The sequence below is a fragment of the Vanellus vanellus genome, assembly GCF_965231255.1.
Source record: "Vanellus vanellus genome assembly, chromosome: 1".
Taxonomy (NCBI): domain Eukaryota; kingdom Metazoa; phylum Chordata; class Aves; order Charadriiformes; family Charadriidae; genus Vanellus; species Vanellus vanellus.
This window is the reverse complement of record NC_138905.1, coordinates 1926137-1953363: the sequence shown is the minus strand read 5'-3', so window position 1 is coordinate 1953363 and position 27227 is coordinate 1926137. Positions and strand designations below refer to the sequence as shown.

The following is a 27227-nucleotide window of genomic DNA, read 5'->3' as shown; positions in this document are numbered from 1 at the left end:
AAAGAAAGAAAATATCTCGCTCGCTTTATAAAACCCAGAGCCTTCCTGCTCAACGCAAATCAAGTGTACAGCTATAACTCTGTTTCATTTCTTACAGAAGAGGAAGCGCCGAGAGAAGGACGATGATGTAGTCAGTCTTTGCAGCCTTGACTTCAAGGTAATCAAAACATTCCTCTACAATATTGTGCAATCATCTACTTTGTCAACTGTAGTGGCTTCTGCCCGGGAATACCATACTTTCTGTGTTTGCATTTCACCATCAACAGTTTAGAGACGGGTACAGCTGTGTTTGCTCTTGCATACACCTCTGGGGTGGGCTGAGTCCTGCTAGTGATATCCATAACACTCTTTGTGATCTCCTGTTTTAATCATTTGGATCCTAAATCCACCACAGTTTTAATGTTGTGTGAAATAAATGCGTGTAGCCCATACTTAGCAAGACCGTAAGCATTTTCAAGTGCCAGGAAGCAAAACTGTGCAAAGACCCTTCAAATGTTGCTTTTGTTTGACTTTAGTTAGTGCACTTCATTGTATTGCAAACGAGCTGGACTGGCTGGGTGGTAAATTGTTCTTAAAGCTATGGATTAAAGTGACTTACAAAATGAGGGTGGGGAGGTGCAGAGTTGCATCTTTTTCCACGGATTATCCAAGTTTGGTTTTCTGGAAGAGAAACTACTTCCCGCTCTCCATCTGTCCTGAAGATCTCACTGTCAGACACTTCTCTGAAGGGAGGAAGGAAGAGAAATAGGGTTTTTCCTAGGAAGGTAACTATTGAGTTGAGAGTTAACCAAGTGGGTTTTACAGTTTATTAGACTGGGATTAAAAGTAATTTGTTAGTGGGGAATTTCCTGTTTGACCTAATGACCAGTGCATCCTCTGTTGTTGTCACCTACTTTGCATTTGTGCATTATTTATTAGCCTCACTTAACCTGGCTACTGCTGGATGCTTTCCATGACCGATTGTCCTGTCCAACAAGCTAACTCTGGGCTTTGACCCCTCTAGATGAGATCTCCTGTTTCAGATAAGACCATCCCTGTAATTTCCCTGTAGGGGAGGGAAAAGAGCAAAAAAAGATTATCTGCAGAGCACTGTGACACAGCAGTGCAGATGCCTCTGAACTGACTGTGTTTTGGGCTTGTTTTGTTTCTGAGGTCTTTCTGGTTTTCTGATGCAGATGGGAGTGTTACAGCTAGGGAATCTGCCCTCAGGGAATAGGATTTGCTTTTTCTTTTTTTCTTTTTAATTGGACTACCTTTTTATGTGTTGGGCAAAGTTGCATGAATTAGGGTTTCTCCCACAAAGCAATCACTTCAAGGTGAAACTAAAATATCAACAGTAATTTGTGTGCTCACCTTTTAAGAGTTTTAACAGAAATCTTCCAAGAAAGGGAAATCCCTAGGTTAATACAGTCAAAGTTCAGACTGCAGCTTTTGTTTAACCTGACTTTTTAACTTGTTCTTTTGAAAGGGTCAGGCTCTCCTGGACATTTGAGAGTTTGAGCCACATCCCCCAAATACACTCCAGTGTTCTTGTTAAAATACATTTATGATACTGATTGGATTGTAATTTTCAGGCTTTTTGATACCAACTCTCAAGGTTATTTGAAGTTTTAAAAGCCCCACAGTCAACTATTTCTTGTCAGATTTTCAAAAGTCATCTACATCAGACAGGGATGTATCTATTTCATTGATGAAATAAGGACCCAAGAGGAGATCAAGACAATTTAAGAATGTTACGTGTATGTCAGACCATATATTGTTTATCCCGATCTTACAGACGGGAACTGATTTTTCAGAGTTTGTCTCTATAAAATGTCTAACTTCACAGCATAACTGTTATTTCAGCTCCACTATCTCCCCCAGCAAATATAGCTCAGCTGACAAGCTGCTGTTTTGTCACTATACTTGTAATAACAGAGGAGTTTTGCCAGCGTACTGCATTCACACTCTTACTAGACATAATTGGGCTGACAAAAGTGCCATGTAGAAGGTGATCCCATGAAGGGCTGCTTTGGAGCAGGGGGTCACACCCTAGTATCCCCCACTTGGCACCCTACCCAATGTATTTTTTTTTTTTTAAATAAAGGCAGGGGGAAGGGATTAATTAATTTGGATGTGTACCTGTCTTTCTGAAAAGGTTGAGCAGTCCTTTAATGATGTTGAAACCTCACATATTCTGGATTATCATTCTGCGTGCCAGGAAGATGGTATGCAAAATGGCAAGGGAGATCATGCCAGTCCAGACAGACTGCAATGCCCCGGCTATTTTTGTTTATTTGGGCTTGTTCACCTCCCCGGTGCCACCCAGGATCCTACTCAAAAATGAACGAGATCTGTTAGGTCTGTTAAGCCTCTAATTTAACATACAGCCTAAAACCCTCCAAACAGTATCAAAATATGAGTGGGAAGATACAACCCGAGACCATAGGTAGAGCATCTGCTTCCTTCAGCACTGTGCCACCCCTTCTCTTGTGCCAAAACACCCTTCTTTTGGGAGAAAGAAGGTATTTTCTCCCCAGATCATGTTTGGAGCCGTACTACAACATGGGCTGTTGATAATTGCCTGGTCAAGTCAGAAGGGAGAGCAAATTGCAGTGCAGGGACAGAAACAAGAAACTGAGGACAGGGATTTCCTAAGCAGATCTTTACGCTTTAAAACTGAGAGTTATTTTTTCATTTCAGGTAGGTTTATGACCAACTTCTTGTTAAGTGATCACATATGAAATGGTTCCGTATTACCCCCGCAGTTATGTAAGGTGCTGAATGATTCATGGGAGGGAGGAAGCAGCACTGTGTTTTTTGAAGGTGTGTGTATCTTGATGTTTGTTAGCAACTAGATAAATACTTTCCAGTATATGACAGGGGACAGACGGATCTGATGGTGTATTTTACCAGAGGCAAAATGAAGCAAGGCTGAGTAACATGTAAGAATCACGTCTTGTCTGGATGGTGTGTTCTGTCAGTTATAGGATGTCCTTGTAAGGCTTTAGGAAGAGGGATTTAAGAGAGGAAGTGAAGTCTTAGTGAGGACCCCTATTATGAACCTCCATGCTGTGTCCTTCTCAAAACCTTATTCACCTTTTTGGGACCCATTCTGTGAATATTACTCAGCCTGGATAGGAATTCAGCCCAAACAAGCCCTAGAGCTGTACTTGCGTTGGCAGCAGAAAGAGACTGTGACGATAAAGCTGACAGTGACAGTCTCTCCAGAGAAGGTAGATAAACACTGATATTTATTTTTTTTTTAATGTAAATATTACTTGGAAAAAAAGAGGAGGTGGAGAGAGAATCCTTGTGTCTGCATTCATTTGAAACCATCAATGAGTGTCTTTCCATGGTCAGAGTCCCCACAAGCAGCTTGGCTTCAGGCAGGGATAACGCAGCCTAAATATCACCACTAAATAATGCAAGAAACTGCAGCAGTAACTCCTTCCTTTAGAATATATATCCGCAAGCTTTAAAAAAACAACAAAAACACTCCTTCCCTTCCCCCTTCTAAAGATACAACCACTCTAGAGGACTTTTATGGGAATTTTATTGGCGTGTCTGATTCATGCAAGAACGTGCCCGTGCATAAGTTACAAATTTGTATTTGGAAATAGACTTTGATCAAAACGAACATCTCTGGCATTGGCTACACCGTGCAACTCTGAAAAACAACATTTGGCACGTGAGCAGGTTGGGAGCTGAAGTCAACTGTAGCTTCTCGCTCCATTACTTTGTTGTTAGGGCAGATGTTGTGTTTAATAATACCACGAGCTTGGACGGTCTGGACGTTTTCTGGTGTTGCATTCATATTCATAAGATGGAAATTGCTTTTCTGGCCTGAGCGCACAAATGTTCACTTCGGGGATGGTTGAGGTAACTTGTTTTCTACAGGGGTCTGCAGAATGTCGTAGGTTGTATTTCAGTAAAAATGCATCTGCACTGTGGGTTGGGTCTTTTTTTTTTTTTTTTTTTATTTGTAACTGTATAATGGAGTTGAATGGCAGCTAATTATAGTGACCTCCCACCATCCAAAATAAATGCTGGATTCCAGACTGGCTCGTAAACTTTTCAGATGACCCAATAGTCTCTTGATGGGTCATAGCCTACTTTTGCTCATTTTCCAGAATACTGCTCTGAATTTGGCTCCGAATATAAATATCTGGGAGTGGAATGTTAAACACAGTTCACGGACAGTAAACAACTTTGTGTACGGCAGAGGGTGTCTGACTGTCCTGGATCCGTGGACACGTATGGCGGAAGATGATTGCCTATGGAGATCTTATTTATTCCAATCCTCAGTGTTCTGCATGTTACGCTATATATAGCACATTAAGAATAGCTGTAAAGTGAGTTTTTAGGTGGATTTCAGTTCCTAGTAAATAGGATTTCAAAACATACACGTACAACAATGAAAATGAATATGCTATGAATGTAATGGATGCTTTCGTTTTCCCCGAGACTTCAAGCCGCCAAAGGGATTAAAATGTCGCAGGTTCTTTCTTTGAAGAAATTGAATCCAGATGTCAGGCTGATTAGAGGCATCCAGGACCTGTGAAAACTGGGAAAACTGCCCGCTGAGGAATACCCCTCTGCCTCCGGGCTCTGTTAATGCACCAGCTCAAGTCTTCTCCTCTCCAGCCAGTGGCAGAACCAAGATATTTTGTCGTTGGCTCTTGTCAGCGGCAGCAAACATCCTTCTTGCAGGGTTAGGTATAAAATAAAGCAACCCTGAAGTGTCCTGGCTGATGGCTGGCACTATGTAACATGGCCAGACCTGAACTACTAGGATATTGAGGGTGCTGTAATGATTCTCTTCCACTGAAGGCAGGCTGAAAATCACAGTCCAGGCCTGCTGGGGTTTTACATTAACTGTCTGCTCACCATTCTGGCACTTGATTTGCTTGAGTAATGCCAAGAGAAGAGACAGGATCAGATCATGAGGGGCGGTCACCCTGGACACAGGTGCTAGAGGACATATTCAGCTGTTGGGGGAGCGTTCCTGCATGCCACGCTTGGCAACCCTTGGCACTAGCCAGATGCCATGTGTCGCTTAAACAACCAAGTATTTTTAACTGTGAAAACTTACATCAGTCTGGAATTGTACACTGGAATTTGGATGCATGTTTTCTTAGGAATTCATCATTTGTTAATCTAAAATTTATTTGATGATACTTTGGAGTTGAAATAACAAAATGACAGGTCAATACCCCGAAGAGCATTTTTATTTAGTAGCAGCCCTACCCAGAATAACTTGCAGGACCAAGGAATGTCACAGGTATGAGACCGCCCAGGACTACAGGCAAATAGCTCTGTGTAACAGCAGTCCTCCCTTCTCCGTGGAAATGAAAACCCAAGCTAAAAATAAGAGTAAAACAATGAGGGCTGGTTGACTCCTCTGTCGCTTGAACTCTTCCCTGCTCCTTAATTCGATAGTAGAATAGGAGTCACCACAGTATTTTGCTCCTAGAAGTGAAAATCCCTATTTGAGCATAAGGGAGGAATGCTATTAATACCCACTGGCAGGAGAGCAGGAAGAACTGGTCTGTTACCCATCGCTCAGCACAGCGACTGGCCAGGCTGCATTCTCCTGCCTTCAGAGCTGCCATGGCGTGGGCTGATCCCTGCCCAGTGGGCTGGAGAGGCTGGGGAAGGCAAGAAGGTGTGCTAAGGGGGCACTGGGAAGACAGAGGGAGACGGTGTTGGGTAGAAGAATATGCCCTGAGTTAGAAGAAAGTTAAGATTATGGTGCGGGGTGTACAGGGTACAAATCTCTAAGTCTGGCTTTGTTGCTTCTGCTGCATGAGGAACAATTCTCCCTTCTTTTTCCGTTTTTTTTCTTTTTTTGGCTTTTATCAGAGGGTTCCCAAGTACCACAACCTTGTTCGGGACGGTTTGCCCACTGGAGTGGCATTTGCGCTACAATGAGCTTTACTAACTCAGATGTGATATTCACACTGCCTCTTGCGTGTCTCATAAGTAGAGCAGAGGCAGATGAGTAATGTGCAGGTATTGTAGCACGCTCTGAGCTACTCTAAGGCCATGGGCCTGGGGAATGGTCATTATACCTGTGCGAGATCACCCTGGCTGCCTTCAGGCTTCTCCAGATTTATTGCCTCCCCTGCATTGCATGTTGGTTAGCGAGGTTCAATTCTGGGGTCCCCAGTTCAAGAAAGACAAGGAACTACTGGGGAGAGTCCAGCGGAGGGCTACGGGGGACTGGAGCATCTCTCTGATGAGGAAAAGCTGAGAGCCCTGGGGCTGTTCAGCCTGGAGAAGACTGAGAGGGGATCTCATCAGTCTAAAGGGTGGATATGAAAAGGATGGGGCCAGTGGTGCCCAGCAGCAGGACAAGGGGCAACGGGCACAAACAGGAATACAGGAAATCCCATCTGAACATGAGGAAAAACTTCTTTACTTTGAGAGTGGCAGAGCACTGGCACAGGCTGCCCAGAGAGGCTGTGGAGTCTCCTTCTCTGGAGATATCCAAAACCCTCCTGGATGCGTTCCTGTCCAACCTCCTCTAGGTGAACCTGCTTTGGCAGGGTGGGTGAACTAGGTGATCTCCAGAGGTCCCTTCCAACTGTTCTGTGAGTACTCATTGCACAGTGCGTGTCTCCACCACCCAGGGTGGATTTTGCCTTTTTTTTGCCTTTTGCCTCATTTCAAGACACTTGATGATCGGTACAGATACAGCAGGCGTACAGAAACCATCACATCTGCTACAGGGGCGGCTGAGAACTGCTTGTCTTAGGCGGTTTTGTTGCTTTAAGGCGTTTCCCACCCCTTGCTTTGAATGAAGGGCAGTTGTCCGGGGCACGTAACCCTTTGCACGTGCCATGCCAGGAGGTGTACAGTGAACCCTGTTGCATCAGGGCAAAGCTTTACATATCCACAACACGACATCAGCAGGCTGCGTCGGCTGGGGCTTGCATCACCCCAAATTGGTTATCCTCACAAGGTGTCACGCAGAAAGTCAGGGATCTCCCTGCCGGGGAATCACGTGGTTCCCCAGGTCCCTTCCCCGAGGGCTCCGGAAGGAGAAGGGACTATTTAACACTTACGTCACAGAAAACACTTCATATGGCAGGGAGTGCTCCAAGACGCAGGACGTCACGTTCTGGTCCTAACACGAAGTGTTTGAGTGCCACCTTTGTGTGCGTGACTCTGCTTCACGCCTTCCCTCCCGGCTCCTGGTTGTTCATCCCCTATTTTTAGGTGACTCTGCACGGCCTGTCTACGTCTCCCTGAACAGAGAGACGCTCTCGGGGCTGAGAATCTTTAGACCAATTTTTAGACCTGAATCTTTAGACCAATTTTAACAAACCTTTGACTGTAGGTTGTAGGAGAAACAGGCATATTTGATACACCCCCACAAAAAAGGATCAAACTCAATGGAGGGTTTTCCTGCTCCTCCCCGGAGTCATTGTCCCTTTGGTCTTTTGTTGTCTTAAAAATAGTTGACTTCAGTAATCCAAAATAGGATTACCCGTATCTGAAAGAGCCATAGTCTGTACTTTCAACGAGGGTACGGAAACTCGCTGTATCCTGAGTTTCTGAGAATCCTGCAGTGGATGATCCTAAATGTCCTGGTCTCACAAGGCAGAGGTTAAATTGGCACAGATTTGCTGAGAGCTGCTCTCCAGGGGAGAGAAGCAAACAAAGCTTAAAAAAAAAAAAAAAAAAAAAAGAAAGAAGCTAGGGGAGGGAACAGCAGGACTTTCCTCCTGCCCATTACTCTGGGCCATTGCAAACCCTCTGCCTGTCCCACGGCAGCAACGTGGGAGACGGGGACCCTGCAGCACTCCTGGCCACCCCAAATTTCTCTCCTCCAAGATATATTAAATGAAATAAAGAAGGTTGGTTTAGTATAGGTAGGCAGCACCGCAGCAGCCCTCCTATCGCCAAATAAACTCGGTTTATTTTTACCAGCACAAGAGACCTTTTATTTTGGAGATTTGTAGCGGTGCCAGGAATAATATGACTTGAAAAAACAAACAAAAAATACAAACCCTTTGCATCTACAGCCAGGCCTGCTGGGACAGGCTCCCCTGTTAGAAGAGGGGGAGAGGCTCAGCCCAGCCCCTGGCTAACAGAGCTGTGCCAGCTCAACCTTTAAAGCTGAGAGCAGACTTAAAAGCACAGGTCTAGACAAGAATTCTTTTTTTTTTTTTTTTTTGAGCAAGGAGAGCTGAGGCCAGTAAAAAAAACAACTCGCGAATGATTTATGCTCCAGCGGTGGCAACAAGAGCCGCTGTCAGGAGGAGTGCGTCCCACCACCACACTTGTGAGACGGCCGTAGGCAGCACTGCGGGTGCCAGCAAAGAAAAAGAGGGGGAAAAAGAAAAAAAAAAAATACCCAAAATATACATTTGGCTTTGCGTCTTTTAAGCTCAAATAGCGAAAACTCTGTTTTTCAAACAGCTTTCCATGGTGGGGTGTGATGGAACTGCCCGCTCCACCCTCAATGGGTGCCTACATCACACTGACTTAACGTAGAGCCTCTCCAAGGTCCCATTTTGGGGGGAGTTTAGGAGGAAATAAGGGCTGAGAGCGCCCTCGCCCCCGGGCACCCTTGCCTCTGCGGCGGGGGGCGGGGCTAACTGCAAGTGGGCGTGGATTGCTGTGGAGAGGCGTGGTTGTGTCGTAGCCCCGCCCCCGCGGGTGAGGTGGCGGCGCGGCGCGGCGGAGGGCGCAGAGCGGGGATGAGCGCGGGCTGAGGTGGTGGCGGCGGCGGCCGCGCAGGAAGCGGCCATGGTGGCTCACGACGAGCTCGGGGGGCTGCTGCCCATCAAAAGGACTATCCGGGTGATCGACGCGCAGAACCAGTCCTTCAGGGAGCAGGAGGTGAGGAGGAGCGGGGTTGGAGAAGGCGGGGGGAAAGGTTTTGGGGGGGGTTTGGGGTTGGGTTTTTTTGAGGGGAAAGCGGTGGGTTTGGGAGCCCTTCCTCCCCACACACCTTCCCGCTCTCCGCGCCTGAGGGGAGGCGACGAGCCGGGCGCGCTGCCCGCTGAGAGCCGGCCCCGGCGTGGGGTGCAGGCAGATATTTAAAATAAAATTAAGTCTTTTAAAAGAAGCAACAACTTTATAGCTCCTGGAAGAGGGGGACTAGGGAGCCGAAGCCGAGCTCGGCGCCTCACCTGACCCCCCTCCTCCCGGCAGGATTTTCATTAAAAACAAAACACTTATTGCTCCGGGCGCTCTTTCCACTGACAGTATTTTTCCTAATTAGGGCGGGTTTTTGCTCCATAAACAAAACAAAAAAAAAAATCGTGGGGGCTCGTTGGGGTTTTGAGGGTGGGTTAGTTTTGGTGGTTTGGTGTTTTTTTGGTTTGGGTTTTTTTTTTTTTTTTGAAGTATTGTTATTTTTATCATCTGTTGTTATGTAGATGAGTGTAATTGCATTCCTGGTAGATGCTCGCATGCCTCCTGCTGCGACAGAAGGCAAAAGTTCAGCAGCCAGGTAGGGACCGACTGCCCTGGGCAGGGTTTTATTTCCCAGATTAGCGGGTAGATGAGGTAAAAAAGAAGAGAAAAAAAAAAAAGCGGCTCCAGACAGCCCTGGGGTTTGAGGGCTCCAGTCTGAGTCGCCAGCCTCCTAAAAATCCTGGCTTTAAAACAGCCAAACTTGGGCAATCTCATTGTGCAAAAGGGAAACCAGATGTTGGGAGAGAAATAACGTAAACCAGATCTCTTAAAGGGGAATAAATCGCCTCTAATTCTTAAAACGTGTATGTTCTGTAGGGTATAGCTGTCGCATCGGGTATCTGAAGTTAAATATTAGGTCTGGGCTTGAGTAAATGACTCCTAAGCCAACACTTCTGTGGGTCCCGGGTACTGAGTTGCTATCGAGAGCCACTGAAGTTATCAGCGGAGCGTTGAGGCCAGATTTCTCCCTTGGTCGCTAACAACCCATTGAATTTGAGAAAGGCGAAGGTGGTAATCTCCGTACCGACGTGTCAAACCGGAGGCTGGTTGTTCGGTTTGGGTGCAGACAGGTGTTTCCAGAACAGAGCTGGAGATTCAGTGAGCTCCTTGCACGTGAATCTTAAAAGAAGGTAGTCAGGTGGCGATGATTTCTGGCAGGAATTATTTTAGCTGGTGACTAATATGCACCCTTTGTGCATATTTGGCTTAATAGGAAAAGTTTTGCTGTGCGTGGTTTTTAGATTTGTCACCGTGTTTGTATGCATTGGCCTGGGACGGGCACGTAGGACATTGCACTCTAGTAAGTGATCCTTGTAAAAACCACTAATTATTACCTAGCACAGGAGGGAAAGGTTGTAGGCGTGTGTATGCTTTCCTAGAGGAAAGCGATGGTTGCTGAAAAGTAGAGCCTGGTTTTCTTTTGAGCAGCAAGGTGCAATCTTTTCACGCTGTGAAGAGTTAACCTGCACTTAGAAGCATTTGAAGAAATTGCACTAGCATGAAGTCTTGCCTGCCAGCTGAGGCACCAAGGCACAGACTTAGCTTTTCTGTGTGCGTTTATGATATATTTATATTCTCTTTTAATAAAGAGTCCCCTGGAAAAAAAATTCTGAATGGAAGCAGAAGTGCTGTTGAACTCGCTGGGGTTTTAATTAATTATCTGTTGATGCTGTAATGCTTAACACCACTAGCTTGTTACAGAAACTTTACAGGCTTCATTCTAATCTGGGCTTCTGTAAGTGATACAGCATGGAGACAGGCTAATCATTGTTTGCAGGTACAGAACTAAAAAAAAAATACTGAGCCAAAGTTATCCATAGTATGAGCTGCATCGAGTCTCAGCTTACACCGCGGCTGAGTCTGACTGTAAGTGGAGTACATGGCCCCAAGCTGAAACACAGATCTCTGAGAAGGTGAGGTTTCTGAGGAGAGGGATTTTTTTTTTCCCCCTCCCTGCCTTGGAGCAAACAATATAGTTGGAAGGAGAAGAAGAAACAGATGTGTTTTTTTGGCAGTTGAGCCATTCATGTCTGAGAGCATTCACAGGATAGAAAGTGGGATTTGTTACTCTTTAAGAGAGGGGAAATGGCCTTTTGCTAAACTGAATTTATAGCACACAGAAGTTTTTCTGTTGGCCAAATACCCCAGGGGAGCACATCACATGTACAGAAAACACTCTGGTCATGCTGATCTGCGCGAAATTCCTCCCTCCTCAGAGCAGAGGATGGTTCCTCGGGAGCCACACTCCCTCTTGTTCAAGGGAGCAGTGCTTCTCACTTCAAGCCTGTCTTTGCATGTCTTGATACCTATCAACCGTTCTGAAAAGTGGTGATTTATAATCCCAGGGAGCCCCTTGGTACCGCCTGTTCCAAACGGAGAGGCAGGAATGCCTTCTGCCAGACCTTGTGCATATGCATGTGTTGCTTCAGCCTAGCACAGATGTGCTGGGGAGGCATTCACACATGTCCCTCAGCGCAGATAGTGTGTCATTGTACCTCATATCTGGAAAGGCTGTGGAGCTGACCCTTGAACAGCGAGCTGTGAAAGACTGTACAAGCATCCTAAAGTACTGAGGCTTCTTGCTATTAATTTTCACTGTCAAGTTTTTCTTTTCCATGCTATTTATATCGCTGGCCTTGATGGAGCTGTGTGTGGCTTATGTCTGTATATTTTCTGCTTACATTCCTGCAGTTTCTTAAGCTTCTGTTGGCTAGCATCCCTTTATTCTAGTACGCTGATCTGTGGTTTTCTAGAAGTAAATTACCTATCCTTTTCCTCCAGTCAGAAACATCTGTAATTAATTAAAGTTTCGTTGTTTTCTTTTGTGCCCAGCCTAGTTTTCCAGCTTTCTGCATAATCCTTTTCCTGACTGACTCTGTCCTGAGTGCAGTGGCTCATGGTTGGCAAAGGAAAGAAGTGACTGTGGTGTTCCCGGTGCTGTACCTAAATCCCGCTTAGAGTCAAATTCCCGGGGTTGAGGGCCCTCTCTTATAGCTTTTCCCCATTTCTGTAGTACCCTCATAGTTCTGAGATTACCCAAACGTTTCAAGTGCAGCTTTGAACGCGCTTTGTGGTGTGCCAAGAGGTCTTTCTGCTCTGCATCAGTCATAAATTGTTTCTTTTCATGTTTCCCCCCTGCAACTTTGAAAGCTTAATTCAGTGTGAGCTAACCTCCTCTGTTGCTTAACACTGCGTGTAGGCAGACAGACAGGCCGCTCCTTGGGTCATGTTGCTGAAATAAGATATTACATACGTAGCTTTTATGCTTCCTCAGTCTCATGACTGGAATCCAGCTCTGTGTTCCTATTCCCCTTTTTTGTTTTCGACATTTGTCACTTCTGTTGCTACACAGAAGCAAAGGGTTTGGGCACCTTATCTTGCAATCTCAGACTGAAATAGAGACAGTGGAGAGCTTGTCCTAAGCAGTCTTCTCAGTCTTTGCCTTTTAGCCTTTTGAAACATAAAAGGAGGGACTCAACTGTAATTAACAAAAAATGCCTAATAAAGCTTTGGTAAAATTTCTGCTGAGACGACCCCAAAAAAGGGGCTGCTTCCATCAACTCATCTGAACTTCATGCTAAGAAACTTCCTTGTGATGATGACTCACATGCAACCGTCTGCCAGATGTTTAAGAGCACCAGGGCACCTTATCTAGCCTTTCTCCTAGCTTTAAGCTCTGAGTCCATCTCTTCCTGGCATCCCATTGTGCACGCCTTTCCTGTACAGTCCTTACAACACAATATTTTTGATGTAAAATGTGTAGGGTTGCCAGCATGATTTTAAAAACTGGTCTGAGCTTAAGCAGTAGGAGGTTTCCATGGGGCGTTTCCTCTTTCTTGGCAGCATTTTGGTCAGGACAGAATTGAAAATGCTCTGGGCTCCCAGCAGGGATTAGTGGTGTAGAAAAGCAGAAGCTCTATCTTTCAAATCTAAACAACGTATAAGAAAAATTATGATGACTTGCAGGGAGGGGGAGGAAGCTTTGTAAACTGAAGGTTTTAAACTTTATCCACTCAGTGTGTGCGTGTCCCTCACAGGAATGTTCAGCATGTGGTCATTTGCTATTTGTTAGAATAGCTGCTGAGGCTGTCCTGGGCTCCGACTGCTACTTTTCTCTCCAAAATAAAATTAAAATGGAAAAACACATTCTTTGTAGAAAGGAAGACATGATAAAAGGGCGAAGAAGATCACAGCTCCATCTTTAGATGACAGTCATTTGCCTTGCAGAGAAGAACGCCTCAGTCTATTTATGTTCAAACCGTAACGGTCCCTCTTTGAGCCCTATTTTGAATTCTGACTGACGTGTGTGTTATCTTGCATCTTTTACACTGGGCAAACTCTCTGCAGTTTAATTGCAGCCTTAAAGTTCAGACAAATATTTACAGCCTCTGCTTTACTTTTAAGATGAATGGCTCCTTCAAAACACTCTCTTTGCTGTGTTTCCCACTCCTTAAGTGGGTTCATGCTTTTTAAACCTGCCTGGGCAGTTTGAGAAACAAAGTGGGAGTCACAGCCAGTACAATTTGTTCTCTGCTTTATTTACAGGAGCCAAGCAATAAGCGGGTTCGGCCTTTAGCACGGGTCACATCCCTGGCGAACTTGATCTCTCCTGTAAGAAATGGTGCAGTTCGGCGCTTTGGGCAGACAATACAGGTAAAAAGCAGAGCCTTCTAGTCTTAGAAGTCTAGAGACATGGGGGAGGTACTGGCTGTGTGGGGGTAAAACAGCCACTGGGATTTCAAGGCATCTCTTGAAAATCTCCTACATGATTCACGCAGGGACAGAAGGCTTGCTTGGGACTTGGGGATGAAGAAGGGTTCAGGAGTTCAGAGGTAGCTTGCTAGATAACCAGGTTGTTGAGGGTTTAAGCAGTAAAAAAAAAAAAAAAAACAAAACCAAAACAGCAAACTGATTCATAGGGAGAATTAGTTGATAAACTGTTCCAGTACTTGAGATAATGTGTATTGGAGCATGTGCTTAGATGTGAACTGACTGTTCAGCGATCTTTCAGTAGTGTTAGAGAGGTGTTGTCTAAGGAACGCTATAGCCCACACATGCAGATAAGAGTGCTCCCATGTCTGGGTTTTAGTAACATTACAAATCACGAGAGCAAAGTTCAAGTGACTCCTGATTAGCCCCGTTATAGGTAGAATTATGATCCTAGTTTATTTACTTCCTCATACCTTGAAAATAGACCCAAGCTTTACCTTACCATCCTCCTCCCAAGCGCTGCTGTTAGATCAGTGGAGGGAGAGGCGCATGGAAAAGCTTGCCAGTCTCTGGGCTGTCAGGGCTTTCTTGGCAGCTTGATTTAAGTGTTCCTTTATCTGAGGAAAATTGTCTGGGTGTGTTTTCCTGCCTTGTACAACAGAGAAGGTTGAAGGATTGGGAGGGGTATGGCTAACACTGAAATGTTGGCTCTACATATTTTTGTTTAATTTTTTTTTTTTTTAATCCCTATAGTCATTTGCCCTTCGCAGTGACAGCAAGTCTCCAGGCTGTGCCCAGAAATCATGTAGCAGATCTGCTGCTCCTACTCCTCCTAAAAGAAGAAACAGCGTACTTTGGTCTGAGATGTTAGATGTCAACATGAAAGAGTCCCTGAGCACCAAAGAAATTAAGCGCCAGGAGGTATGCTGCCCGTTAACCAGCAGGGCTGGGAAAGACAGCTGAGGCCTTGGCTTGGGCTGTTTCCTTGGCGGGGAAAGGAATAATGAGCATCTGTGGGTGACTTTATCTTCCTGTTCACCTTCGTTTCTAAACCACTAGATTTATCTCTGCATTAGGCATGGGAAAAGGTAGGCTTCTCTCTCTTGAGTCACTATGGAGTTTGTCTCCCCGGTTTGACCCTTTAGAGATGCCAAACTCTTTCCATGGGGGTGCTCAACATTTCTGAAATTCGAGACCCAGCCACACTGGTTGCTTTGCAGCAGACCCAAAGTCGTGTTCCTTGTAAAGCCAGCTGTCTTTCTCTTAAAGCTCTTGACAATTGGTTGAAAGCCAAATAGCAAGGCCTTGGCTTGCCTTTTTCCTGTAGTTCTTAGACAAATCTTCTAATGACAACACAGAAGCTGACTAAAGACGTCTGGGATTTGACCTCTGTGGTTTTCTGGGTTTTGTTTTTTTCGTCCTTGCCTGTGTAAAAGCAGTGATTTAAAAGGCGCTAATATTTAATTTGGCTTGTGCGTGAGCGTCAGAGCTTTCACACAGTTGTATGTCATGTTGCTTTCTCAGAGCTGGGAAAGCCGGCAGATTTACTTGAGGTTGTCGTGCTCAGGTGGCATACAGTGATTCAGATGGCAAAACCATTCAAGCTGCAGAGACAGGATGTACATTATGTGAGCTGAAAGGCTCTTTCAGAGGAGGTCTGGGATTAAAAATGACTCTGGGTGCTTTATCCCCTTCCTCACAGGCAATATATGAAATGTCCAGGGGAGAGCAGGACCTAATCGAAGACCTGAAGCTTGCCAGAAAGGTGAGTGTTTTTTTTTTCCATGCAGTCAGTAATCATATTACAGATAATATTGAAGTTTCTTTGCACCTGCAATCATTATGTATCAGTTTTATGAGGCCCAGAATCCGCAGCTGGCCTGGAGAGCTGACGTGAGTGGTCCTATGGTATTGGTTTGAATGCAACAAACGCAGCCAAGAAAAGGATTGTGCTTTGCAGTCCTACAGAGCTGGTTGGGGAATCCCTCTCCCAGATGAGAACAGTTCAGACAGTAAAGTCCCTTTCATTTGAAGGCCTCTGTATGATACCTTCATACAGAGGTGAATCTTTTAGCATTTGAAGCAGTGTTACTGTTTCTGTTGGCTTTGCTTCATATATTTCCTGCATGTGATACATCCCCTCATATTCAAATTGTCAGCCTTTGGGCTTGGGAGATTTGAATATATTTTAATAGTGACATTCTTTGACAGGCCTATCACGATCCTATGCTGAAACTCTCTATCATGTCTGAGGAGGAACTCAACCACATATTTGGGGACTTGGATTCTTATATTCCTCTGCATGAAGGTAAGAGCAACTGGGTCATTTTCACATAATGTGCTGACTAGAGGAACTCTGTGCTTTCTCGTGATTGAACAGTTTACTGGGGCATTGTCACAATTTCTATTTTTGTGTTTTAATTGCAGACTTGTTGGCAAGTTTAGGAGAAGCAAAAAAACCAGATGGAACAGTGGAGCAGATTGGGCCCATACTTGTGAAGTGGGTGAGTACGTAGTAGAGATCGCAGGCTAACAATGCGCTTAAAGAACATTTAAAGCTAGAAGCCGAAAAGCTGTGGGCTTTTGTGGCCTTGAGCGAAAGATTGAAACGGAAATCCTGGCTACACTGAAAACAATGGGACTCTGTCAGCCGTAATGGGCCATGGTTTCACCCTGGAGACTTACACTAGTGTGACTGCAATTACTTGCTGATTTATGTTTGAAATGTCTATATCTTCTGGACTGTTTGTCACTGATGTGATTTCAATAGTGTTATCGCTGTTAATCTCAAACATCTGAACTTCAAAGGCATTGCAGGAAGGATGCCCTTGTTCTCCTCACAAAAGACTAGCTACATATACAAGATAGTCTGTTAGCTTTTTTTATTGGCCAAAGTATGGCAGTGAGGGAAGTAGGACTCCCCGAGTTTGACACGTTAATGTGATTTGCTCTTCCTACTTGGAATTTGAGGCCTGAATATTGTTCTGTTCCCCTGCAGTTACCACGACTCCATGCCTACAAAGGTTACTGTAGCAATCAGCTGGCAGCCAAAGCACTTCTGGATCAGAAGAAGCAGGACCGGAGAGTGCAGGACTTCCTTCAGCGGTGCCTTGAGTCTCCTTTCAGCCGCAAGCTAGACCTTTGGAGCTTCTTGGACATTCCTCGAAGTCGGCTGGTCAAATACCCTCTACTCCTAAAAGAGATCCTGAGGCACACTCCCAAAGACCATCCCGATATCCAGATTTTGGAAGAAGCCGTAAGTAATAGTGGGTTTGTGATCATTGTTCTTGTGTAAGCATGTCATTCTGGAGCTCCAGAAAGCTTTCTTAAACCCTCAGCAATTTCCTGGGGTGGTTTTCTTGGTGGACACAAATCTGTGACTGTAACCCTTTGTGAAAGCAAATGAGAGATCAGCCCACATGGGTTCCATCATCTGGTGTTCTTAAGTAACACTTAAAGGGAAGATATTAAATAGTGACCTCTGCTTATTTGCAAATGTTTTGTTTTATAGATAACTATAATCCAAGGAGTCCTCTCTGACATCAACCTGAAGAAGGGGGAGTCAGAGTGCCAGTATTACATTGACAAGCTGGAGTACCTGGATGAGAAGCAGAAGGACCCGAGGATTGAAGGCAGCAAAGCTTTACTGTGCCATGGGGAGCTGAAGAATAAAAACGGACATGTAAGTCCCTCGTGTTCAGGGTAATTAATTCTCAAGTTTGAAAACCTTCCCTCGGAGGCAGTGAAAACACTTTGTCGTAGCGGGACCAGGAGCCCTTCCATCCTTAGGGTTAGTTTAGACAATTAGCTACGTTTAAAAAGAAGAAGAGAAGGCACCTGATGGCAGTCTGCGTTGCAGGGTGTAAGGGAAAGTTTCCTGCTGACAGCTTTACAATTGGCCTTCAGAAGCTGGAAAATAATTAGCGCAGAATTACCATAGAAAGTGTGCTCTGTGCCCAAGCACTCCATCAAAAGGGATTTCCTGCCGGCTGTTTACTTTCAGGTGCTCTGACATTCCCCATTATGAGTGCTGGCACACAGCTCTTCCAAACAAAAGTGTTCCTGCAAAAGCCTGTTTGCCTTTGAGCTGAGCTGCCAGAAGTTGGTCTCCCACTGCAGCAGCGCAGGAAGACCCTGCTCTACTCAAGGGTTTACTGCCTTTTATTCTGGCTTGCAGGAATAACCTCGGTTTTAAACATCAATTTTTTTTCTGGTTTCTTTTTTTTTTTTTTTTTGGTTGGCTGTGGGTTTTTTTTGTTTAGTTCGGCCTGTACGCTTCTGTATACACAAAGGATTTTTGTATTGTCAGAAAAGATACCGCTTCTAATCATCCTGTTCTTGCCACCTGTAAATCATAATTCACTTTTTAAGGGTCATTAAAACAATAAACCTGTTGATGTAAGTGTGGTCTGTGCCACCACTGCCAGGGCCCTATGTTGCTGTAACAGGAAACTGTCGGAAAGTTAATGTGAGTGAAACTTCAGATAAGGTGGCCTTGAATCCCAGAGGATGTGTAACTGCTTTGAATGTGGAGTACATATTTGCTCATATTCAAACATGTTTTCCCTTTCAGAAACTTTACGTCTTCCTCTTCCAAGACATCCTGGTTTTGACCCGGCCCGTCACTCGCAACGAGCGTCAGGCCTACCAAGTGTACAGGCAGCCCATCCCTGTCCAGGAGCTGCTCCTCGAAGACCTGCAGGATGGTGATGTGAAAATGGGAGGATCCTTCCGAGGAGCTTTTGGCAATTCTGATAAAGGTACGGACCAAACCAGCTCATATGCATGGGAATCCATTGGTGAGGAGAGATGATACCTGGGTATAGATCCCTGAGGTTCCTTTAGGACAGCAGACACGTGATCTGTGTTAACATCCACCTTTAGACTGTCGCTGCTGGGCTTCGCAGTTTTATATTTGGTGCCCATGAACTTTGCAGCTGGTGCTCAGATGATGAAATAGATATTTTTTTTTTTTTTTAACGTGTCTGTGCTAGGTTGGGGGGTTTGGTTTGGGTTTTTTTTGGTGGGGTTTTGAAGGCTTTTCGTGAAGCAAAGCAGGGCAGACCAGGTCGCTTGTCTAACAATGGAATCTCTAAATATTGAGCTAGGAACTGATCTGCTTTTTCCTATGTTTATCTTCAGCTAAAAATATCTTTCGAGTTCGTTTCCAAGATCCCTCCCCAGGCCAGTCCCACACACTGCAGGCCAACGATGTCTTCCACAAGCAACAGTGGGTTAATTGCATCCGAACCGCCATCGCTCCCTTCCAGCGGACTGCTGCTGCAGCAGAGCTGAAGGAGCTGCCGGAGCTGAGCGAAGAGGCAGAGGAGAACAACCCCTCCGCTCCCAACGTCAAAGCCCAGAAGAGGCAGTCTGCCATGTCTGGCATAACCGAGATGGAGTTAGATGAAAGCGCATCTGAGTGCGGCTCCATCCTGGACTCAGAGGAAGCCAAGGGCGCAAAAACACACCGAACGCCGTCTGGGCACAGGAAAACGAGGGAAAAGCAGCTAAGTGGCAAGCGGAAAGAAACGCTTGTGTAAAAAGGAGCCCAGCAATGTCCTGGTGCAAGACTGTTTATTTATAAATAATGTGTACATTTTTCTTGTAATGTGAGCATGATTGGGTAAACTCTACTGAACAGAATATTGTTTTGGTTTTTTATGTTGCAATGGCAGCTACTGGTACACAGTTAACGCTGTTGAGCTGGAGTCTGTTTTTACAAACATGGCCATTTTCAACCTGGTTTTTAGTGCTGTGAGTGGGCGATTTGGAAGCCCTCATGCTTTTGAGTGCTTGTGATGGGTTTGAAGAGCACGCGTTGGTTTCGGAAAGATTTCCACACGCGGTGTTTGAGGCTGGAAACCAGTAAAGCTTAAAGCGGAAGTTTGTGCCGTCACCACGAGCCTGGCAGCACCTCCCTTGGCAGGGGGTTTGGATCAGCACCGTGAGACTCGAAACCTGAATTCACGTTTTCTTCTTCTCTTGTAGAGCACAGTGTATGGTTACCATAATCCAGGCAACTTTTCATGTTAAAAAAAGGAGGAGGGGGGGGGGGGGGGAAAAAAAAAAAAAAAAAAAAAACCGAAAAACAGACCCCAGGTTCAACAGGTTCTTCATTTACCTACTGGAATCTTTCATCTTAGTGTCTCCTTTGTACATTCCTCATTTTCACTCTTGTAACCTGCCAGATATTTAATTTTTTTAGTTGTTTTGTTTCAACTTTGGGGTTTTTTTTGGTTTTCTTTTGGTTTTCTGTTTGTTTGTTTGTTTTTTTTACTTTTGTATTTCATTGTTGTCATTGTTGGTTCAGACTTGGCATTTCCTTTCAAGTACTTGATCCTTCTCGCTCTGAGGTGTGCGTGTACATACTGTTTTTCACGTCACTCCACAGTGCTGCGGAGCGCAGGCAAGCCGGAGGCCGGGAGGAAGACGCTCAATGTGCCCTGTTACGACGAGCCACAGAAGCGGCTTGTGTGCGCTCCGGACTACTGTAAGAGAACTGCGTTGCTAGTGGGGTTTAGGAAGGTTTTAGGCACGTTGTGTAAAGGGTTTGGGGAGGGAAGAGGAGCAGCGGCTAGAGGGGAGTAGCAGGGAGTGAAGGTAGATTTTCGTGTTACTGTTGCCTTTTGGAAATGAAATGCCTTCCACTGGGAGGCAGGACTGGAGGCAACCAAGGGGTTACTGCATGTGGTAGAAAGGTAGAGAAAAGAAAGCGCTTTTGAAGCTGTTGAAGTGTAAGGACAGAAAGAGATAGTGGTTGTATATACTCGTAACGGCGACACTGCCATGTTCTAGCGGTCCAAAGATTTGTGTGAGAGATGCCAGCTTGGTCACTGCGCTGCAAAGCGTGTAGGAAACAAAGCTGTGACAGCTTTGACCAAAGCCAACACGTTGCTCCTGTCATTCGAGTGGTGATGATGGGGCGAGGACAGCGATCCCACGACACCTGTCCTCAAGTGTTCCCCGAAATCTGCGCTTGAGGTGCTGTAACTCGCATGTAAAGGGTTATTGCCTGTCACATGTTTGGCCAGTAATGGTGGAAATGGGAAGAGGGTGTACATAAACTCAAACGTGTGGTTCTCTGTAAATGTATTGTACAGTTTCGAGTGCCAAATAAAACTAAATTCCTGACAGCCTCTTGCCTGCCTTGTCTGAGTCGCTGCCTGGGAGGTATGTGCTTGGGCCGTGCGGCAGCAGGTAAGCGCGTATCTGCGCTTGTCTAGGCACATGCAGCCAGCCAGCTGCTGCATTCGCGGGGCATGGGGCTGCAGCTTGCAGGAGGAAACTGTGGCTTTATTCAAACCCCTTTTTTTCTGTCATGGTTACTCTTTGTGCCGCTGCAGCCGGGCAGCACACGAGCTGGTGGTTTACAGCCCTGTGGGCGGTGTTGGGACCCAGCAGCAGCCACCGCCCTTCGTCTGCGACAGGCTGTAAAACAAGGGCACAGCTGCGTGACTCACCCCAGCGCTTGCATCACTCTCCTCCGTTTCTGGGGGAAAAGGGAGCAGTGGTGATACTCCTTGACCTCCTGAGGTGCTGAAACCTCCTTCCTACAGAAAAGCAACCACCCCGCAGAAGCAAAAGGCTCCACATTTAGCAAATATTCAGAAATCCTCTCCTAGAGGAACCTTCAGAAGCAGCCTTGAGCGGAAAGGGGGACCTCTGCCCTCTGCTGGGGTGGCTTCTCCCGGAGCAGTGGGAGTTAGCAGCAGTGTGGCGAAACCATCAGGTCTCTACAGCCCTCCCAAAAAGCTGCAGCCTGACCATGTAGGGGGGTATCTGGGCACGGCGGCCGTGGTTCCAGGCCAGCTCCCTCGAGCTGGGTTCCCCCTGCTGCGCTTCCTGGTCCCTGCTGTGAGGGAAGGCACAGCTGGGTTTGCAGCTGAGCTCTGACCTGGGAAGCTGTGTTTTGATCTGGAGGAGGCTCAGCCCTTGCAAAGCAGAGAGAAAACTGGAAAAAAATGCTCCTTTTGCCATTAAAAAAAAAAGCATTAATGAGCTGTCGGGGCACGCAGCTCATCCTCAACAGAGAGGAAATCCCACAGAGAGCCTGCTTATCCTCCCGCGCGTCAGGCTGGGGTTGAACCTTCGTCTCCTCGTGCTGTAGCCAACAGTCGGCAAATTAGCCAAGAACTTAATTTCCCTTTAAAAGCAAATCCCCCCACCCCTGACTCCTGGTGGTTCCTATCCCCGCTCAGTCCCTCCGGGAGGAATGTGCAGACCGCCCTGGCTTTGCTAGACTAAACAAGCCTTTCCTCCTGTACTGAGCTCCGTCGGGTCCCAGCCAGCCCTCTTCTCGCCTGTGTTGCTCGACTGCTGAGCCAAGAACCTCAGCCCATATACGGGGGGACCCCAGGACCCGACGGGGTGAAATACCCAAGGGCAGAGGGGGGACTTGGGGCAGGGCCATGTCCTCGAGCCCTGCTGAGCCCCTACATCCTTGGCCACCCTGGCCGTAGTGATGTCCCCGTTGTGGCCAGGGAAAGGGAAGATGTCCATGCCCAGCGGACACGTGGGGCACCTCCACCTTTGGTAAGCAGCTCCCTGGCCCCATATTTACATCTGGGGATCTACCCAGCTTGGGTGCTACGTGCGGAGCAGAGCCAACACCTGCTTTACAAGTGAGACCTGGTCAGAGCGCAGCACATCCCTCTTCCGAGCATCTCCCCACCACCCTGATCCCAGTCTCCCTCTTCCGCTGCAGTGACATCTGGCTGGCCCAAAAATGGCACTGGAGTCCCTTCACTTGGGCTTGAAAAGCCTGACCTTCGGAGCTGCCCTGCGGACCCTGCGGTTCACTCTAGTTTTTGGAAACCTCCGTTAAAAAGATGCCTGAAATAAAACACATAAAACACAAGCCACCAAATTTTACACCCAGCCTCTTGCCATCCCCAGGAGACCCCCGCAGCCATTGCGGCATCACGCCCAAGCTCAACCTCTCCAAAATCCCATTTTCCACGTTAAACCCCAATGCAATTTGTGTTGGGCTTTGCGGAGGTTCCTCCCCATCCCCACAGACGCTCGCGGGACCTGACGGCCTCTGTGCATCTGGGCACAGGGCCCTGTGGAGGTTTCCCCACGGAAGCAGTTTCCCTCTCCGCCTCCAACTTTTTCCACGAATTTGTCAGCCTCCCCCCCACCCCGCCCATCATCGCCTCGTCTGGAAATGCAAACCCAGACATCGCCGCACACATCTGTGCACATCTGGGCTTGCATTACGAGCCGCGCAGGCTTGGGGTAATCCAACTGGGTGATTTTAAGCCATCTGGTTTGGGTTTTTTTAACTTGTTACCTGGACCAAACTGCTCAAAGCCACTGAGGTTGAGCGAGGCAATGCCACCTGGGAAACCACAGAATCACAGACTGGTCTGGGTTGAAAGGGACCATAAAGCTCATCTAGCTCCAACCCCCCTGCCATGGGCAGGGACACCTCCCACCAGCCCAGGTTGCTCCAAGCCTCATCCAACCTGGCCTTGAACACCTCCAGGGATGGGGCAGCCACAGCTTCTCAGGGCACCCTGCGCCAGGGGCTCACCACTCTCCAAGTGAAAAATTTCTTCCTCATATCTCATCTAAATTTTCCACTCTTTCAGTGTAAAACTGTTCTCCCTCATCCAATCGCTCCCCTCCCTGATCCAGAGTCCCTCCCCAGCTCTCCTGGAGCCCCTTTAGGCACTGGAAGGGGCTCGGAGGTCTCCCCGGAGCCTTCTCTTCTCCAGGCTGACCCCCCCACCTCTCCCAGCCTGTCCTCCCAGCAGAGGGGATCCAGCCCTCCCAGCATCTTGGTGGCCTCCTCTGGCCCCGCTCCACCATGAGATGCTTTAACATTGGCCACCTGCACCCTCCTTTGTCAAAGCATTGACCCCTCCAGCTCCGGTTGGAGACATCCCAGGGAAACCGTCTGCCAAAATACCCATCAGCTGATGGCTGCGTGCTCCTGCCTCCCACAATGGTGGCCTTGCCGCTTTCCTGACCCACCCCACAGTCCATCTTGGATGCCATAAATAGGACTCCACCATAAACCACAGGATTTTACGGGCCAGCAGGAAGTTTTATTAGGTTAATTACATTGCCATGCTAATGAGGGTGCAGTTAAGCACATTCAAAATCAAGGGCTGGCTTGACCTTCTCCCAAAGACTTCTGGAAAGGTGGGAGGCAATGGGTGCTGGAGATAGGGAGGTGATGGGTGATGGTGATGGTGAGGTGATGGGTGATGGTGATGGGTGCTGGTCATGGGGAGTTAATGAGGAGATGATGGGTGCTGGTCATGGCGAGTTAATGAGGAGATGATGGGTGCTGGTCATGGGGAGCTAATGAGGAGGTGATGCTGGTCATGGGGAGGTCATGGGAGCAGACAATGGGTGCTGGTCACGGGGAGGTGATAGGTGCTTGTGATGGGGAGATCATGGGTGCTGGTGGTGGGAAGGTGATGGGTGATGGCAGTGGGGAGATGATGAGGAAACAAAAGCCCCAGCAGCTTCCAGCTTTGCCCAGCACCAAGAGACACCCAGTATGGAGAAACCCCTTCCTCCTTAGCAAACTGATCCAGGGTCCCCCCACCCAGCCCACCTTCATTTTGGAGCTCAAACAACTCTCCCCACAGCTTGAACAAGCACTTTAATCCTCCCGGGCTTTGAAAACACCCGGTTGTCTGTTGGTGTTTGCTTCTCCCATCTGGGTTCGAGCCAGCTCCCCCTCCTCTTGGCTCCCTGCTTGGCTGCCCAGGGCTTTTTCACAGCAATTTGGATTAGATCTTTTTAAATCTGGAGCAGAACAGCAAGCGTGGGCAATTAGACAGACAATTAGGGAGCAGCTCGTTGCACAAGAGGAGCTGCCAGGACCTCCCCTCCCCGAAACGCGCTCGCGGGGCAAGTAGTGCCGTGCTTCTTGCCAGACAGGTTCCCAACACGGCTCAGCCGATTTCTCCCTGCACCTGCAGTGTTTTACATGCCCAGAGTTTTTTCCAGATGAGGTTTTCCTCAAGGCGGTGATCCCCTCCCAGACTTTGTCCCACCTGGAGGCCCCATTTCCCGTGCGTTCCTCAGTCATCCCATGGGTTGGCTTCTGTTTTGTGGCCTTCCTGCAGATCCCACAGCTCTAATTCCTCATTGGGTTAAACTGGGACAAACTGGTACCATTTTCTTGTAGCCAAGAAAGTCAAACTATCTTTTGCTTGCAGCTGATTATCTGGTCCATTAGCTCCTTGACCCAGCTCGTGAAGGTCGCTTGGCTGTTATGGGCACATAGGAAAGAGGTCTGCATGGTTGGAGGGACAGGTAGATAGATGGTAATGTGAATGCATGGATGGATGGACAGATGCATAGTTGGAGGGATGGATGGATGGATGGATGGATGGATGGATGGATGGATGGATGGATGAATGGATAGTTGACTGGATGGACGGTTGGGCAACTGGATGTATGCACACATAGATGGATGGCTGAGTGGATGGCTGGTTGGTGAGATGGATGGATGGATGGATGGATGGATGGATGGATGGATGGATGGATGGATGGATGATTACGTGGTTAGGTGGACAGATGCACTTATGGATGGATGGGTGGCTGGCTGGGTGGATGGTTGGTTGGTGGGATGGATAGACAGATGGATAGATGAGTGGATGGATAGGTGGATGGATGATAACAAATAGATGGACACACAGATGAATGGTTGGGTGGCTAGGTGGATGGCTGCTTGGTGGGATGAATGGATGGATAGAGGGGTGGGTGGATGGATGATAACAAGGTTAGGTTTACAGATGGACACATGGATGGATGGGTGGGTGGATGGAGGGATGGATGGATGAATGGATGGATGGATGGTTAGATACATGCATGAATGGATGAACAGGTAAATGGATGGATGGATGGATGGATGGATGGATGGATGGTAGGATGGATGGGCAGATGGACAGAGAAATAGCCCTCATTGTCATTTGCCTCTCAACCCTGCTGTACTCCCTTCTGTGAGGGATGAGTAAAAATGAAAGCAGGCCACTACCACGCGGTTAACCCCCACTCAGCCCCGGGATTAACCCCTGACTAACCAGGGAGGACTCATGACACCTCTCACCTGATGCACAACCACGTCAGCTGCCCCAGGGGCTGTGGGGCCGTTCTCGGGGAGCCCGGAAGAGGCATCACTGCTGATTCAGGTCTCCGTCAGCGTGGAGCACATCAGCTCCAGGCAGCCAGGCTCTGCCTGGACCTGCACAAGGGAACCCTCCCTCGGCAGGTTTGACATGCTACCAGTATCACCGGGGTGGCCCTGGGGCTGGGGAGACTGGGGGGTTCTCTCCCAACCCACCCATGCAGGGCTGGAGGGCTTTGCACAGCTCCAAACCCCACCAAAATTGACTTAAAATAGCCAAAACCAGTGTGTATCACCCTCCTTCCGCCAGCACCCCGCCTCTCCCCGAAACCACCGCTTTACTGCAAGCCACAGCGCAAAACCTTTAATTAAGGGGTTCGTTAGGAGTCGAGCCCATGAAATGCCACCAGCAGAGCAAGCGGGACAGCAGCCAGGGTGGCCCGAGGGGACTGGCGGTCACCCTTCTCCAGCACCCCGAAACCGCCCTGCCTGCTCCACCAGGGTCCAGCTGAACCCGTGGCTCTGCCTCTCCCGCGTGCCCCAGCTCCTGCCTCCTCCTCCTCCTCCTCTGGGGAGAGGCACGTTGGAGGGAGGAGGCCCCATCCACACCTCCCTGTCGGCGCCACAGCGTGCCGGGGCAGAGCCGCGTGCAAGCGGGGAACGCCATGGCCGAGCGGCTGTCGGAGGAGCAGATCGCCGAATTCAAAGAGGCTTTTTCCCTTTTTGACCGGGATGGAGATGGTTGCATCACCACGAAGGAGTTGGGCACCGTCATGCGCTCGTTGGGGCAAAATCCCACCGAAGCGGAGCTGCAGGACATGGTGGGGGAGGTGGATGCCGACGGCAGCGGCACCGTCGATTTCCCCGAGTTCCTCTCGCTGATGGCGAGGAAGATGAGGGACACGGACAGCGAGGAGGAGATCCGTGAGGCTTTCCGCGTCTTTGATAAGGATGGCAACGGTTACATCAGTGCGGCGGAGCTGCGGCACGTCATGACCAACCTGGGCGAGAAGCTGACGGACGAGGAGGTGGACGAGATGATCAAGGAAGCCGACTGCAACAACGACGGGCAGGTCAACTACGAGGAGTTTGTGAGGATGATGACGGAGAAGTGAACCCCCCACTACCCACCTCCAACCCTGTCCCACAGGTAACTCGCTGGGATGCAGCTTCGCGCCCAACCCCGTGTGTACGGGAAGTCCCAGGCCATGGGGTCCACCCCACCCATTGCAACAGCTGCCCCAAATCTTGCATCTCCCCCATTCCAACCACCTCCTGCTCTGCAACTCTTGCTGGCAGTTGGAAAAAACTATGTTTGTGGTGCCTTTTTAAAAAATTTTTCTTTAATTTCTTCATAGGGAACAGAGGTTGTGGTGGTCCCCCAGCCCTTCCATCCCCTACTGTCTTCTCTCCACCGTTCCGGGCTGGGAAAATTCTCTTTTATCCCAGCGGGAGTATCACCAGCCAGTGTCTGCGTTGGATGCGGGCGTCCCACCTGGCAGAATGGGGC

The 27227-nt window shown here is 47.9% G+C and overlaps 2 protein-coding genes across 3 annotated transcripts; both read left to right on the top strand.

Annotated features, from left to right (window-relative positions):
- The first annotated feature begins 8700 nt into the window (after nucleotides 1-8700).
- Nucleotides 8701-19715, top strand: NET1 (neuroepithelial cell transforming 1). Of its 2 annotated transcripts, XM_082493437.1 has the most exons (10): nucleotides 8701-8832; nucleotides 13459-13566; nucleotides 14377-14544; nucleotides 15326-15388; nucleotides 15835-15931; nucleotides 16051-16127; nucleotides 16622-16879; nucleotides 17135-17305; nucleotides 18197-18383; nucleotides 18766-19715. In XM_082493437.1, exons 1-10 carry the CDS (start codon nucleotides 8740-8742, stop codon nucleotides 19164-19166), a joined length of 1623 nt encoding a protein of 540 aa, XP_082349563.1. In that variant the 5' UTR covers nucleotides 8701-8739; the 3' UTR covers nucleotides 19167-19715. The 2 variants fall into 2 exon arrangements, with proteins under 2 accessions (XP_082349563.1, XP_082349564.1); XM_082493438.1 differs by lacking the exon at nucleotides 13459-13566 and having other exon boundaries at nucleotides 8704-8832.
- Nucleotides 19716-26382: 6667 nt separating this feature from the next.
- Nucleotides 26383-26832, top strand: LOC309686035 (calmodulin, striated muscle; the record flags this gene model as incomplete). The annotated part of the gene is made up of 1 exon (XM_082498565.1): nucleotides 26383-26832. The coding sequence occupies one exon, from the start codon at nucleotides 26383-26385 to the stop codon at nucleotides 26830-26832; it is 450 nt and encodes a 149-aa protein (XP_082354691.1).
- Nucleotides 26833-27227: the final 395 nt, after the last annotated feature.

What these genes read in the sequence shown, in the direction of transcription:
- NET1 (XM_082493437.1), top strand. Translation starts at nt 8,740, where the DNA reads ATGGTGGCTCACGACGAGCTCGGGGGGCTGCTGCCCATCAAAAGGACT. An exon ending in AAGAAATTAAGCGCCAGGAG is followed by an intron (nt 14,545 to 15,325) that starts GTATGCTGCCCG and finishes CCTTCCTCACAG; the next exon opens with GCAATATATGAAATGTCCAG. An exon ending in TTTTGGCAATTCTGATAAAG is followed by an intron (nt 18,384 to 18,765) that starts GTACGGACCAAA and finishes GTTTATCTTCAG; the next exon opens with CTAAAAATATCTTTCGAGTT.